Source organism: Trichogramma pretiosum, unplaced genomic scaffold (assembly GCF_000599845.2).
Source record: "Trichogramma pretiosum strain Unisexual culture from Peru unplaced genomic scaffold, Tpre_2.0 scaffold11, whole genome shotgun sequence".
NCBI classification, from domain to species: domain Eukaryota; kingdom Metazoa; phylum Arthropoda; class Insecta; order Hymenoptera; family Trichogrammatidae; genus Trichogramma; species Trichogramma pretiosum.
This window is the reverse complement of record NW_019641702.1, coordinates 2,294,179-2,309,478: the sequence shown is the minus strand read 5'-3', so window position 1 is coordinate 2,309,478 and position 15,300 is coordinate 2,294,179. Positions and strand designations below refer to the sequence as shown.

Sequence of the window (15,300 nt, the reverse complement as noted above, 5' to 3'; positions counted from 1 at the left end):
ATTTATTCACGCAGTGCGTGTGACGAATCGAGCCGAGAGGCCCGTACGATGGTGTGGTCTTTGGATTGTACAACAGTATACATGTGTATAGGTAGCGCGACGTTTAAACGTCGTACTTTGCGTCCGCGTGCCTCTCAGCAGTAGCCGCGTATACGATACAAATGCGCGGGTATAATTGCAGGCGGACTACCTTTGAGTGTCACATTTTAACGGCCTTGGCTTAAATGTATTAATCCAGCTAGTGGCCGATATCGTTTGATTTGCCGCTATTGCTCGTTTCTCTCATCTTTCGATTGCTCCGGCGTATAAAAGTTGTATTTTATATATATAGAACGCGCGTATAGCAGCACGCGGGGCACGACAGAGATCGTCGAGCTCGCTCCATTCTTCCCACGTCATTAGACACGCTCGCTCCTTGACTGCAGCGCGCGCGATACCTTTTATATATAGCATTATATATACGTAGCTGCTTGCACTTTTCACGGCTCGGTAGTTGCCGCGCTGCCTGTTTATTCACTAATTTTTGATGAACGCGAGACGGCTGATAAGACAAGAAGTTGCTGCTGCCGCTATTGCCGTTGCAGCTCGCTCAAGTTTATTTCTCTCTTCGGTGCATGGGAATTCGTCGAGTAGATCGAGAATTACGCTCGGCCACTGCCCCGATCGAGTTCGCGAGACTCAGTGGCTTCGTTAGCTGAGAATTTTAATCTGATTCGATCGTCCGACTTTGCAAGCACATGTATGTTTTACACGCTTGTTGTAAATTTGTATGCTGTCCAAATGTGTAGGATCGACCTATGCTCACCTACTTACATATAATGAGCTTTTTGCGAGGATACAAGTAAGTTTTTTTTTTTTTTTTATTTCATTTTACAATCGGTCTATAGTTGAACAAGAAGTAAAAGTTATACATGACACAAGTAAGTTTCTTGCAAATTATTACTCGTGCTGTATTGTGCCTTATATTGCCAAAAATGCTCAACGACAACAAATTTGATTTCCCGAGCACACGTTGGACTTGAGTCAACGACATTGAATATTGGACATTTTTATATAATGAAAAAATTGTACGAGGGGCTAGTTTAGCTAGCTTTGCAGTGCTCTCTTATAGATAAGTTGGCGAAAAATCTTTTAATTTCGCCTTCACATTTTTGTACGAGCTCAGCGGTGCTTTTTCTTTTTCGTTCTTTTCCGCTCATACATCGTCTTTTTTCCCCTCTTGCATTGCTCCGCACGCACACGCACACACACCAACGGACTCGCACACGTAGCAGTGTACTGTGCAGTTCCTTCCTCTTTTTTTTCATACATCTAGGTCTTTCTCCTTTTCCTGGTGTGCACGAGCGAGAGAGAGAGAGAGAGAGCGAAAGAGAGAGAGAGAGAGAGAGAGAGAGAGAGCGGGTAAGCTCTTCGGATCAATACTTCGCACAGCGCAGCATAGAGTTGTACCTTTTGTGTGAGTGTGTTGTATATATATACATTCGAGTATATAGTGTGCCGATAACAGAGTAGTATAGAATAGCAGTGCAGAAACAGCAATCCGTAAATGTGATTGTTGTTCGATTTCTTGCGTCTTAATTGCCCCGCGCGAGGTGCTTAACGACGTAATTACCGAATAAAAAGTGGCGCCGCGCCTCTCTCTCTCTTTCTCTCTATGCTCCTTCCTGCTTTCTTTCTTTCTCTCGTTCTTTCTCGCTGCGATCGTACTCCGCTGCCCCTCTGCAAAACAACGGCAGCAGCAGCAGCAGCAGCGACCGCGTGAATACGCGCACCACGAGGAGGAGCATGAAAAGGGAGAGGCTGCGTGCATATGTGCATGGGCACAAGCAATGTATACTACGTGCAGCACGAGAGCAGAGAGCTGTTCGGAGAGGGAAGGGCCTTTCTCAGTCCGCAGCTGCATCGCAAGTGCAGTTTCGCGCGCGCCTGGCGGCTGCCTCGCATGGCATCGTGCACTGCACCGAACGAGAGTAGTTCCAGCTAAACTCGTGTCGTGTCGCGTTTAAACAAGCGACCGCCGCCACTCTCCGGCTCCGCGCTCGTGTGAGTCGGAGTGAGCGTCCATGTGTGTGTGCGTGTGAGCTCGCACACGGGCAGCGCTGATTCCAGGTAGAGACGGTAGTTGGCAGCACTGGGAGGGAAGCGCGGCTGCCGAGCCGAGAGCCGACTGCTAGACTCTCGAGCGCGCGTGCTATGCGCTTTTATTACTTTTCCCTCTGACGTATCGCCAGGATTTCGCTAGGATTTCACATGCTATATGTGTGCTGCTTCCCGTGCCACGGGGCTCTGCCGTTCGAAATTGAATTTTGCCTCTGCGGAACGGGACGACGAGAGAGAGAGAGAGAGAGAAAGAGAGAGAGAGAGAGAGAGGAGCGCAGGGCAGCAGACCTCTTGCCTCTGAAATTTTTTCTCCCTCTATGCGCAACGAGAGCTGGATTATACGGGGCGCGCTTGTGAGCCGTGACCGACGACACTGCAACTGGCTTGAAATTGTTTGCTGTACTTTATCGTCGACACTTTCAACTTTACAAGTTTAATTTTAATATCGCCTCGCATTTTTTAGAGCTAGGTATATTAGAGCACAGAGAGAACCTCTCGTCTAGATTCGTTGATACAATAAACTATATGACGCGCAGCTTGATTAAATTACCTTCGTGATTTTTGAAAAATTGTCGAGTTCTCTCTCTCTCTCTCTTCCTCTCTCTGCACAGTACGAAGGAATCCAATTTCAACAAAAGCCCGCGCGCCGGTATTAAAATCCAACGCAAGAGGGAAATGCAAGTTTCCAATGGAATTCAATAACAAAGTGCGCGCGATGCGAGATCGATTTTGCAGATGCGTTTCACCCAAAACCCCGTGTTGCGGAGATACCATGACTGCGCGCCGCCGCTGATACATAAAATCTAATTAACCATGCGCGAGTGCTTGACTTAATGCAGTTTTATGATCAATATTTAATGGAATCTTCCGAAGATACACCGGTGACGCGCTGTAGCGTGTACGCGATCGATTATGGTTTTTCCCTCTCGAGCTTTTGAACTCGCCTGCGTGAAATATTTAATTTCCCTTGTTTTGAATTCTAAATTTCCAACCAAACACAACTTAATACTTATTAGCTGCCTGGCTATTGATTTATGAATAGAGTTGGAATATTTTTAGCGGAGGTGTGTGAAATTGTTCGCGTAAAGTACATGTTAAATAAAGAGCTCTCCCGGACAAAGTATAAATACATAATCTGCCGAGCCTGACTTCACGAAACCTTTTGTAATTGTCTCGAGTTTGGCATGCAAGGAATGTGCCTTTGAGTTTAACATTTTTAATAGCCATAAACCATAGTCCGTAAAGTCTTCTTTTTTGAGCATTTTAAAAGAATATAATTCAGAGCGCCTTAGGGTCAGTCTGCAGCTCGTCCGTAGACCATATATAGTTCATCATCATTTAGTTCTCTTTTGCTCTTCTTCTCTCTCTCTCGTTCAGCAAAGCCTCGACCAAACTTTTAAATCTCTTTTGGTATGTTCGGGACCTCTCGTATACAGCTCGAATCCGCTGATATCATAAATGCGCTCGGAGCTTCACTACACAACAGAAACACAAAAGAAAAGAAAAAGCAATCGAAACATTCGTTAAAACTGAGGAGCTGTGTATAGTCGAGAAAAGACTGCAATCGGTACTCGACCAAATCTCCGAGTTATTAGAGAGTAGAAGGATTTTAAGCAATAGCTATAAACAGGATAGTTTTGACTCGGCTGCACGAGGTCAAAGGTCATGGGCAAAAAGCCAAAGCGAAGCGAGAGGGGAAAAACTGATGGAGAAATCACGTATATTTTTCATCCATATAGCCGTGGCATGGAGCAACACAACAGAGACACGCGCAAACCTAGTTTCGTTGGGCAAAAACATTGGCTAATTAAAGCGCGCGAATGCATGTGTTTGAGGTGCACAATACTTTGTACGTATCGGTGTCTGTTTCGTAATTTTCTATTTGTTAGCGGCACCGATGCTGCTGTGTTGGAGCACTTGAATTTCGTGGTGTGAAAAATTAAGTTCGTATTTTTTGATGGGATCTATATATACGAGCAGGAGCTCTGCACAAATAGCGCCCAGCATGAAGTCTCGCGTGATCAATACCAACTTGAGCTCGTTGTTTCGCTTTTTCACTTTCAGATCTCTCGAATCTAAAACTAACTCGTATAAAACTTTATGCATTTGCAAACAAAAAGAATTCCCACTTTATGAGATTGAATTATTATCAAATTTTTTGAAGAAAATCACGCAACCTTTTGTTTGCTTTTATTGCTTTTTTAAATTGCATTTCTTTACAATGAAATATCAGATGTGCTTTAGTGTTGTAATGTAATAGTTGCCTAAATTATATAAGTACATGTAATTCGATAAATATTCACTCGCGATTACCTTACATTTTCATTTTTCACGATGATGCCCTCTTTGGAATAATAGCGAAATATTTGACCTGGTTGTACGCTTGCACCTATAAAGTAAAAGAGCTAAAAAAATGTTTTCGTAGGCAAGTGCTAGGGTAAAAAGTCGCCATCTATCACACAAGTTTCCCCATGCAGTTGGCTTGCATCGTTTCTAAGCACCATTCCCGCTGTGAAAGACCAAACGAAGAAGCTCCGAGCGACTGAATTTTTAGCGATGCAGCAGGTATATTCACAGGTTCTTTTAACCCCGCGTTACAAGCTACCTTGACAATACTTCGAAAGTGACTAATTTGCGCGATAAATCTACTGTCGTCCGGTCGACAAAGAGAAGCAGTCACATTCCTCGGGCCCGGAGCAGCAATAGCGCAGACGAACAATAACATAACAGCTGGCGAAAAAGTCGAATCATGATAACCACAGAAGCGCAGCTCAATGGCACGAGTAAAAAAAAGCCAGTCGATTTTCTTAGTCCAAGAGCGAAGAGGCTATATCGCGCGCACGAGTCGCGCATGTATGCGTGCGTATGCTAATGCATGTTTTCGCGGCTGGCTGGTAGTTTTACATTGTACAAGCTCGCTCAACGGGGACAGCGTCGCATTGTGCACGAAAGCCCAGTAGCTCTCGAGCGCGGAGTATACAAGCGACTCTGCCACGAAGAGCCGTAGCATCCCCGCTGCTCGTAATTAATTACCGCGCGTCCGTCTGGCTCTGCTCAGTAAGTCGTTCGTTCGCTGGACAGGTAGTAGTAGCGCGCGCGTACGACAGTAGCTAAGCGTTTCGTGTTTGGCTATTAGGATTCGAGAAAACGAGCCCGGCTATATACCTATCATGTACGCGCAGCTACTGGCTCTGCTCTCCCTGCGTTTTCATTTCGTTTTTAAATCGCTGCGAAAATCATTTCTCGCACGCGCGCCCGCGTGCCCGCGTATTTTTTTTCCATGGCCGCTTGCAGAAAATTATTTGTCAGATCATCAATCAAAGGAGCCGCCGCCGCAGCTTGCGAGAGTCGAGAGACTCGGTGGTACGCGGCGCGCACGCAACGCTGAAAATTGAGCTAAGCTTGCGAGAAAATAGCGCGTGTACTTTGCCTGTTATAGCGGAAGCTGTTGCCTACGAGCGAGGGATTATTTTGACTGAAGAGTAGAGGAATAAATTACATGAACGACTAGGCGAAGAGGCGGGAGGAGCACTGCTGTTGCTGCTGCTGTGGGAGAGATAGAGGGAGATTCTGGCGGCGGCGGCGTCGTCGAGGCAGTAACGCTATATCCACAGAGCCATGGCGTGTATACACACATAAGGATTGGGAGAAGCTCAGGGATGCGCGCGCTTGCTCGCTAGCTCGCGGAGGGAGCAGGTGCAAACTCGACCTGTCAGGAAGTCGCTTACATTCGGAGGACAAAAGCTTCCCCGGGGACTTTGCTGTACACGTGAAAAGCAAGATGAGCAGCAGCGCCGCTTGAAGTATGTGCCCTCGCAGTAGTAGCAGCAGCAGCAGTGCGCGCAGCTTTCCTACACGCGCGGCCTCGGAAGCCTAACTGGAAAATAACGGCGCAGCTCTTTTCCTCCTTTCTCGAGCTCCTGCGCGACTTCGCATACGTCACCTTATACACGCCAAGGGGGATGGGCTTGCAAAGCTCGCGCTTGCCTACTGATTTATTCATATCGAGTCCTGATACGAGGTCAAACGCAAAGTAAATAACGTTTCCGCCTTGCGTAAGCTGCATCTGTTCCTCCCACGTTTAAATCAATAAAGTCACAACGAAGCACATCGAGTTATGCTGTACTTCAATAAAATCACACGAAAAGTCAAGAAATTACGTCATTAAAAAAAAAAGTAATGATAACAAAAATATGACATAAGATTTTCGCGAGCAATTGCATGTAACTACTAAAGTTTGGCATCGGTTTCGCTTTGGTATGTCATGGAATCACGTTTCAATTTGTAACTGTCATGGAGCATACGAGAGAAAGAGTGAGCGAGAGAGAAGACTGGAACAAAAATAAACAACGACGAGTTGGGTATGTACTGCTGTTGCCGCTGCTTCTGCTTGCCACGCACCGGCGATCGCAACGTCGTAGTTGGTCAACTTTTGTGTGTACGTACGCGCGAGCCGGTATAAGTAACTTGCAGCCCTGCTGCATAAACTGCGTAGCGACACACGATGACGAAGACGACGACGACGACGACGACGTTATGCTCGAGAGGATTGAGCGTAACGCGAGCTCGTCTTCGTCGTAGTCGTCGTAGTTGAGCACCAACTTTCGTGACGAGTTTGTTGCAAAGCGAAGCTAGCGCTCGACTATATGCGCGTCTTACCGAGAATCCGAACAGAGTATTTATTTAGATTTTCAACTGAGACGTAGGATCAGTCGAGTCTAGTTATTATTATAGCTCATTTTTGTCGTACGTGCGGGGTATATATGATGGACTCAATTTGACTTGCCAAAATCTTCATTACGAGCTTTTGATACATCGTAAGAATTATGACTCCGTACGAATTGATGGCAGCCGCGGAACTGCAAATCTCCATTTGAAATATTAAAGCCAGTTGCGAGATTCATCAGGTGTATAAACATCCGATGTACAAAAGCATCAACATGCTCTTGTCAACAACATGAATCAAGTACACGTATACGAAGTGAGAAAGTGAGACGAGCATCGACGAGAGAAGATCGAGAGCGACTTTAAAAATTCCCACGGTAAATCAGAGTTAACGCAGGGTTGATAGGGTGATGCGTATGATTACACCCTGTCTCCGAACAGCTATAAATCTCTCTCTCTCTCTCTCCTGCCGCGCTGCCGTCTCTCCTCGCTCCTCCTACTCGCGAAAAACGTTTCGCGCACGCTAGGCTATATACACACGTGCTCGCGCATACGTACACGCTGCAGCTTTGACTCGTCGTTTCGTGTCTCCTTTCACGGGGAACCTCTTGTTCTCCCTCCTCCTCATCCTCCTTCGAGCATCGGTTCAGCGGTATCAGGCTGAATCGAAAGACGACGTCGACGACGACGACGACGACTATAACGCATCGCGAAGCGATGATCCTGATGTATTGTTCGTTCGCTCGCGAGAGGCGCGACTGGTCGAGAAAGAACCTCCTACGAGATCTTCATTTATGCATGTGTGCGCGTGTACAAATTGACTATGCGGAATTGAATCGTTTGCCCGCAGAGCGCCTGCGAGTGCATCTCTCCCTTTCTCGCTTCTTGGCGCGCGAGGCAGTCTTATATACGCAACGCAGAAAGAGAGAGAGAATTGATTTTTCTCGGTAGGATGATACATGAGTATGGATAAATCTTCATTACGTTCGGGTTAATGGAAAGTCTTACATATTATACGCGCGCGCGCCAACGCGCTCTACGCTAATACTTGCAATGATCGATCGGCCAACAATTATATGCCGATTTATGCATTTCCATTCGTTAATGAGCTATTTACTGACTCGATGGAATCGATTTAACTTTCATAAATAGCTAATGTTTGCCAAGCTATTACGATAGATCAGCTTTTTCTACAATATCACACGATTCAAAGGCTTGCGATGGGTGTATCCTTTTTTGCCTCTATTCTTCCGACAACCGTTGCAAACCGTATCGTGGTCACGCTTTGCCGACAAATCACTGTGATTATTTAATAAAATTCGAGACGATAAATAAGGCAAAGCAACTTCGACGTCGAATATTGACCAGTCATTGGCGGGGGACTCGCTCGAAACCCTCGTATTAAAGCAATCGTCACTTTACGACACGTAAAAACGATACAGTGCCATTATTAGTATAATTACGGGCCTTGATTTTGCTGTGTTTCCGAATCACTGAATATAACAAACTTTTGAATATTCGCACACTCGGACTCGATGCCAAATTGACATCAGCGGGTCATCGTTGTTCGGACAGGAATAAAGAGAAAGAGAGAGAGAGAGAGAGGGGTGTGTCCCTAATCGTTTTCTGATAAACGTTTTCGACCGACTGTACGTGCCGAATGCCAATCGATTTTCTTTGTTTTTGAACATTTGCGCGTCACCGCGTTCGCGTTTTATGTCGAGCTGTCGATTACTTTATCGCAATAATATTATTCGTGAACTGTAAAAGAAGGCAAGTCAATAATATGAGCTGGAAAATTGAATAAATGTAAATTCGTCGAAGGGAAGCAATTTTCAAGAATATAATTTTCGTATGCAGCGAGAAGAAAAGGGGGCTTGCCTCGAGATAAGACTACAAGGCTGGCGCGCGATGCGCCTCTCCTGCTATACTGCTATACTGCCTGCGATCTCTTCCTTCCCTTTTAATAGCATCCCGTGTGAAATTACTACGCGGCTTACCCTCAATGGCAGTGGAACGACGCGCCCGACCTCGTCCTCCTCTCTGCACCGTGCTGTCGTGATGCTGCTGCTGCTGTGTTTCCATTCAGGCCGTGGAATCTCCTCGGAAAATAAAGTAGATACCTCTCCTCTATTTTCACATCTGGAAAATTGCTGTAGCAGAACTCTACAAATACATACACGCGTACGAGCGCGCGCGCGCGCGCCACCCTGCAGTCAGCCGGAGTGGCACACAGAGACGAGGCATATCGCATACAGCGCGTCTGCACACACCCACACACCGACTCACACTAGTTCGAGACGCGAATTGCTTTTTCGGGAATGTGTCCTGTCGCGTCGGTGTTCGCTTGCGCTTCACTGAATCATATCCATAGGTATATATACGCTCTCGCTGTTGTATATATAACGCCCGAACGAGTGCGCGCGAGGAATTCTATGTTTGGATTGTACCAGACAGCAGAGCGCAGTGTGTTTTGTTCACGATATTGTGAGATATTATTTTTTTCCCTCGTTTTTCTTTTTTCTCTCTTTCTCGCGCCCCGGCCTGGCCCAGTCTGGGGCGCGTTATATTTTGTATTTTCCCATTATCGGGAATAGATAGAGACAGCTACTGCAAATATGAACGAATAAATAATGTCTGCCGCGCCGTAGCGTGCATTTCTTCCTTTTTATTCTGTCTCTTTTTTTTTGGCAAATTTCTCAACGCCGAGCTCGATTCAACAGCTGTTATATGGCGTAAAATTGCAAAAATGTTGATCGTCTGTGGGATTATTCGAAAATAATCGTGCGCATCATTGCCAGCCAAAGAGAGAAAGAGAGAGAGAGAGAGAGAGACTGACTCCGACGTTGCCATCATCTTGTACATTGTGATGGCTGATCGAGTCAGATAGTGGCGCATTTCTCGGCGCTCGAGCGCTCGTCGCACTTATCCAATTAATGTAATTGCACGATTTATTCCCTCACTCGCAGCTCACTCGAGCTCTCGTATTATAAACGTTATAAACCCGTACTTGAACTCGTTCCCGGTGTGCGAGAGGCTCGAGCTCGCAAACACACACACACACACACACACACACAAACACACACACATATAGCGCCAACAGCACTGCGCGAGCTGCACCATGATGCTTTGTACACGACGAGCTGCTTTGCGATACAAAAAACTTCTAATAAGCGAATGAAACGATAAAATCGCGCTCCGCTGACAATTAAGAACTTATTAGCTTCGCGCCGAGCTCGGCTTTTTTTCTTGGCGAGTGTGTGTGCAAGTGCAGCTCCTGCATACACGGGCATTCGCGCGCGTACTACTTTTGCGCGATTACTTTTTTATATTTTAAATCATCGTTTAGTACGCACTCTTCTTCGGAGTCTCGACGCGCAGTGTTGTGTCTGTGTGCGCGAGCTGCTGAGGTCGCTTCACATCGCGAGGAAACGTATAATTTGACGAGGGGCTCGCGCTCGTTGTACATTCTTCTGCATCGTATACGCAGCTCTCGGAGCCTCGTGATTTTCTCGCTGCATCTCGGCCGCGAGTAATTGCAGCGGCTTGCTCACGCGGGTCACTCGCTCGCGCTTTACGCTTATACGCACACGCCTCGTTGTTCTATATTATTTTTCAGCGAACTATGTAATTTAAACTACGTGTACGCGCTCGTCGATAAATAACCAATCGTTTTGCAGTCTGAGAAAAGATGGCTTCGCCGAGCTGTACGGCTCCTAGGAAAAATTTGTGTCGGGACCTTGCCTCGCTGGATAATTTTCGATTAGGGCTCGATATATAATGTATAGCTCGAGCCGAGTTACGAGAAATAAAAATTTTCTTTCACTATACCCTCGCGATGCATAAAGTCCGTATCATGATCATGGAGAAGCGTGACTCGGCTGCAAGGGGTGTAGTCTCTTATATAGGCTACATAGCAGGAGAAAAGTTTTGCTCCGCACGCGTGCAAGAGAGAGAGAGAGTCGGAGCTCGAGGAGAGGAGGCCGGAAAAACATTGACGCGCGCGTAACGCGTGTCATAACTTCCGTTATAGGTTTTTAAGAGCAGTCCGTTTTCTTGTACTTTCTGCTCCATTATATACGACGCACATACAGCACTATATGTTTTATGGTTATAATACTTGGTATGGCAATTTGATTTACCGGGACCAGTGGCTCTATGCGAGTTGGTGCACACCTTTATGAGCCGACTCCTGCCCATTACAACTTATGTTATTTAGACCGAATGTGCGTGTAAGTGAGCTTATTTATACGTATAAACTTTTTATTGTCGCTTGTATCGATGCGGATAACATAATAATAATGTACACGTCGAACGTGCGTCAGCTTGTTCGCACGATATCTTGAACTTGGTTGGGAGTACTTCATACCACATACGGTATGAAACTGAGTAACGACAAGAAACTATCACAAAATCGAGTACCTTTGCAGGTACTTGATAATTCAATTTTTTGCTTTCGTAGTGTAGTGTAGTGTAGTGAAGCTTTATATATCATCACGAATGCATAAATCATTTTTAGAAAATATCATTGTCGAGGACATGGGCCTCATATACGTTCATGGTTTGTGTTAAAGGCAAATGGCGTCAAGTACCCAGGGACTGGAATTCGCCGCCAGAAGCGAGAGCAGCGAGCGACGCTGCGAGACGTGGCGTTCTCTACTCCTCCGTCTTCCTCGGCAGTCCCGGTAAGCTCACATTACTTCTACTCCCGCAGCAAGCTAGCAACGAGGAAAACGAGCGAGCTTTTCACTCTTAGTCTTGTTTCTTTCCCAAAGTATTAATGGCGGACGAACGAAAAAAAAAAACAGAGAGAGCAGAGAGAAAGAAAAAGTCCAGTCCCAAAGTAATTAAAAAGTGCGCGCGCGCGTTATCAGGGATTGCTCGGCGCGAATAAAAATCAGCAGTAGCAGCCGCATGCACAGTGTGCCGACAGTTAGATAACGAGCGAGCGAGCGAGCCCCATGGCAGCGAGTTTCGATCATTACTCTTACGCGCGCGCGCGTATATATATTACGTTTTATATATATAATACGTTTGTCATTGGTCGTAACGCATCGCCTCGGCCGGCTTGTTTTACGGCGCAAACACGCACGTAGACACACACACTCGTTGATATTGTACATTTGTGCAGTTGCGCAAACGCACATTTGATAATACGAGTCGAGTAGATACATAAATATTGAAGCATCGGCGGTCAATATTTCTTGATATTAAATAGATGTGCATTTGTATTTTGGACATGGGCTCTCTCGCGCGCGCATACACACCATTCATCGCCATTTGTTTGTTTTTCCAATATGTATCGGCTACGTCAGATTTCATTGTATATGTAGTACAAACACGCACGAGTCGCAGTATACGCGAGGGCGTGCGAACTTTGCCATTGTGCATCGCGCGCGTTACGATCATTAGCGACTCGTGTACGTTTGTACGTTTGTGTATGTATGTGCAACTTTTGCTGCAACGTCATCGGCGACGAAATAAATAAAATTTGTGTATTCAGGTAGAGTCGTTCTCGTTAACGTTTCGCATTATCGGGGCTCTGGAAAAGTTGATTAATCACGCCGATCGAACGGAATATCCGTAAGATCGTGTTTTCGTGTATCCTAGTTAAAATTAAAAATTACCTCGAGAGAGTGTATAGGGGGAAAAAATTAAGTAGGCTAGGGTGGAAATAGCGTGAACGGGAAATTCATCGAAAGTGCACGAAGCTTGGAAATAGCACCCATCTCTCCGTCCATCAGCGCATCCTTGGCTCTCCGCTCCTCTGCATCTGTCTGTCTGTCTCTCCCTCTCCACATCGATGCTCACGCTTACACGTACTCATAGCTATATAGATATGCGAATAGGTGTGGATGTGTGCGAGGAGAGATGCCTGTGCGAGTAGAGCCGCGCACCGGTGTGTAATACGCGAGGGAAAGACGCAGCACTCAGCAGACTGCGAAAGGTTAGCGTAGCGGCGGCGGCGGTGGCGGTGCAGGCAGAGGCAGAGGCAGCAGCAGCGGCAGCAGCAAACGCGGCTCGAGGTATCCATGGCAACGAGGCAAGGCGGGAATGCGCCGGTAACCATGGCAGCCACTCTCTTGGCTTTCTCGCACCACCAACCTGCCTGGCGTCCTCTCTCACTCTTGCTCACTCTCGCTCTCCTCTCCTCTCTCTCTCTCTTCTCTCTCTTCTCTCTATCTCTATCGCTCATAGCACGCATACATATACGTATAGGTATTCTATCTCCTCTTGGCTGGACCAAAAGTCTCTTCCTTCCGTGTGTCGGTGCATGAAACCTGCACTTTTCTTCTCTCGCTCTCTCAGTCGTTCGTCTCATAGGTGTACATTATGCGATTTCACGTAGATACAGGGAGATAAAGAAAGAGAAGAGTCTCCATATATAGATATATGTTTACGCTTTGCTCGCGCCCGCGAGGAATTACGCTTGCACACGCAACTCGAGTGGAGGGGATAAGCAAGAGGTGGAGCATTGCACTTTGCTCTTGAGGAGAGATGGGCTGCGTCGAGGATGACGTGCTCGACGTCATGTACATAGCTATATATACTTCCACTGCTTGCGAACGTTGCTGCTGCTGCAGTGCTCCGACCGGCCGAGTCTCTCGCTACCAAGAGGCTGACCTTGAGCTGTCGCGGCTCCCAGCCCTGATCGATAAGTGCTACTCTTTTGCTGCTCGCGAGATCGCGCATTACATAAAAGAAGAGAAAAAAAAGATGCCGAACGGCAATCCGCACGCTGTTGCCTGCCTTACACGGCTTTTTCTGCCCGCACGAAATTTCTTTGCGTCGCGGCAGGGCCGAATCGCTCGACGCGATGAGTACGCCGATGACTGATTGGCTCGACGTTTTTTCTTGCCCGAGCTGATACTTAGCGCGGGGCCAACGTGATCGCCAATTGCGCAATTTCTTATCGACGTATGCGAACGACGTGTTTTGCCTGCTATGCATGGCTCGACGTTGTTTACTCGTCGCTTGTGTAACGAGCGTCTCTCCGTATGGGTTAGTCCCTCTTTTTGCTCCATTATTGAGATGCGTCTTTAAATAGCTCTTGTTACTTATCGATTGTTTATTTACCCGAATGACTTTATGACGACCTTCAATTTTTCTTTAGGGCTTTAATAATCCGAAGAAGTTTTATCAAACTAGATTGAAATTTTGATTTTTGGGCTAGCTTCGAAGCCTTCTTAAATCATGAGAGATTTTCGTTTTTAACAAACAGGACGATCAAACACGTTATGTTTGCCAATCTGAGGTGAAGTTTACCAACGTAACTTGTCGCCTAACAGCTACTTCCGTTACATTCATTGTCTAGTCAGTCAAACCAAACTATTCCAGCAGTTCGCGGCACACTACAGCGCACACCTACACATTCTCCCTCGTGCGTAAGCCCGCGCGTCTATGTATCTGTATGTTCGAGGTCTGTCGTTAATGTAAGGGTTGCGCGCATCGAAGGGGATTGGCAAAAGAGTTCGGCGTGTGCAGGCCAGCTTATGTTTGTGTATATAGTATACAGGCCGTTGTCCACGTTAGTTTAAAATTTCTCCCTGAGGGGAGCTTGAGGTCCAGAGCCAGTTTAGATTTATCGGATTTTTGGTCAGGCGCGCAGCAGCTAGCTATTGTTCCCTCGCTCTCTTTTTCATTCTCTGCCCTGTGCTAGTTACGTGCTGCTGTGTGCTCCAGCGCGTGTTTGGAGCTTTTCAAGCCGCCTATGTCTCTCTCTCTCTCTCTCTCTCTCTCTCTCTCGTTGTTCTCTTTTAAACTTACACCGCAAGCTCGTTTTTCGACCCAATCTGCCTTCATTTTTTTTTTCAATACGTTGTTTTTACCATATAGTTCGAGTCGCGCGCGAGTAAATAGATGAGCTACTATGCGCTTCACGGTCAGAGATGCCTTTGACTCTGATCACTGCGGATATATCTCATTTTACTTAGCTCCGCAACTTGGCTATAATCTATATCTATTCCGCAGCCATATACTGTATCGCGCGCCGTATATAGAGTTTAGAAGTGAAACTCGGTTATATAACAAAGTTTGCCTACTGGCATCGTCCATCGACATCGGAATATCCGCGAGAGATCGATCGATCAGTTCTCCAATGCGCAAAACTTTTGGAGTAAACGAAAGTTAGCATGAGCAGAAAACCACCCCCGGTACCCTCTAGTCTCTCGATAGATTTATAAGCATTGCTCGGTAATGCCGCCACTACCACCACCACCACTACCATCGACGCTGCCGTCGATGTCTCTCTCTCTCTCTCTATCTCCTCTCTTTATATATAATGCCATGAACGGAGAGATGTTCTCTGCTGCCGATTCTTCGGACTGCGTAACCGCAAGTTTGCGAGTTGTGTACCTGCAGCAACAGCCTCAGCGACCAAGCCAAGCCCGGAAAGATATGGTCGTGGTTTTGGATGCGAGGTTATAGCGTCTCTCTCTCGCACTACCTGCATATCGATTCTACGTATAGACTTCGCTCTTCGATTGTGCTTGCTTTATAGTAAAGAGACCAATGTGGTCACTAGCTCGATGCTGT

The 15,300-nt window shown here is 46.5% G+C and overlaps 1 protein-coding gene across 11 annotated transcripts in view; it reads left to right on the top strand.

Moving 5' to 3' along the window:
• LOC106653886 (homeobox protein homothorax) overlaps positions 1-15,300 on the top strand; it is a 318,679-nt gene that overhangs the window by 174,416 nt on the left and 128,963 nt on the right. For 2 of the 11 annotated variants that reach the window (XM_014373523.2, XM_014373520.2), the window contains one exon: positions 11,340-11,450. The exons of the other annotated variants lie outside the window; for them this stretch is intronic. In XM_014373523.2, coding sequence (XP_014229009.1) covers positions 11,340-11,450 — 111 coding nt within the window. The remainder of the gene's footprint in view (positions 1-11,339; positions 11,451-15,300) is intronic. 11 annotated transcript variants of the gene reach the window in all.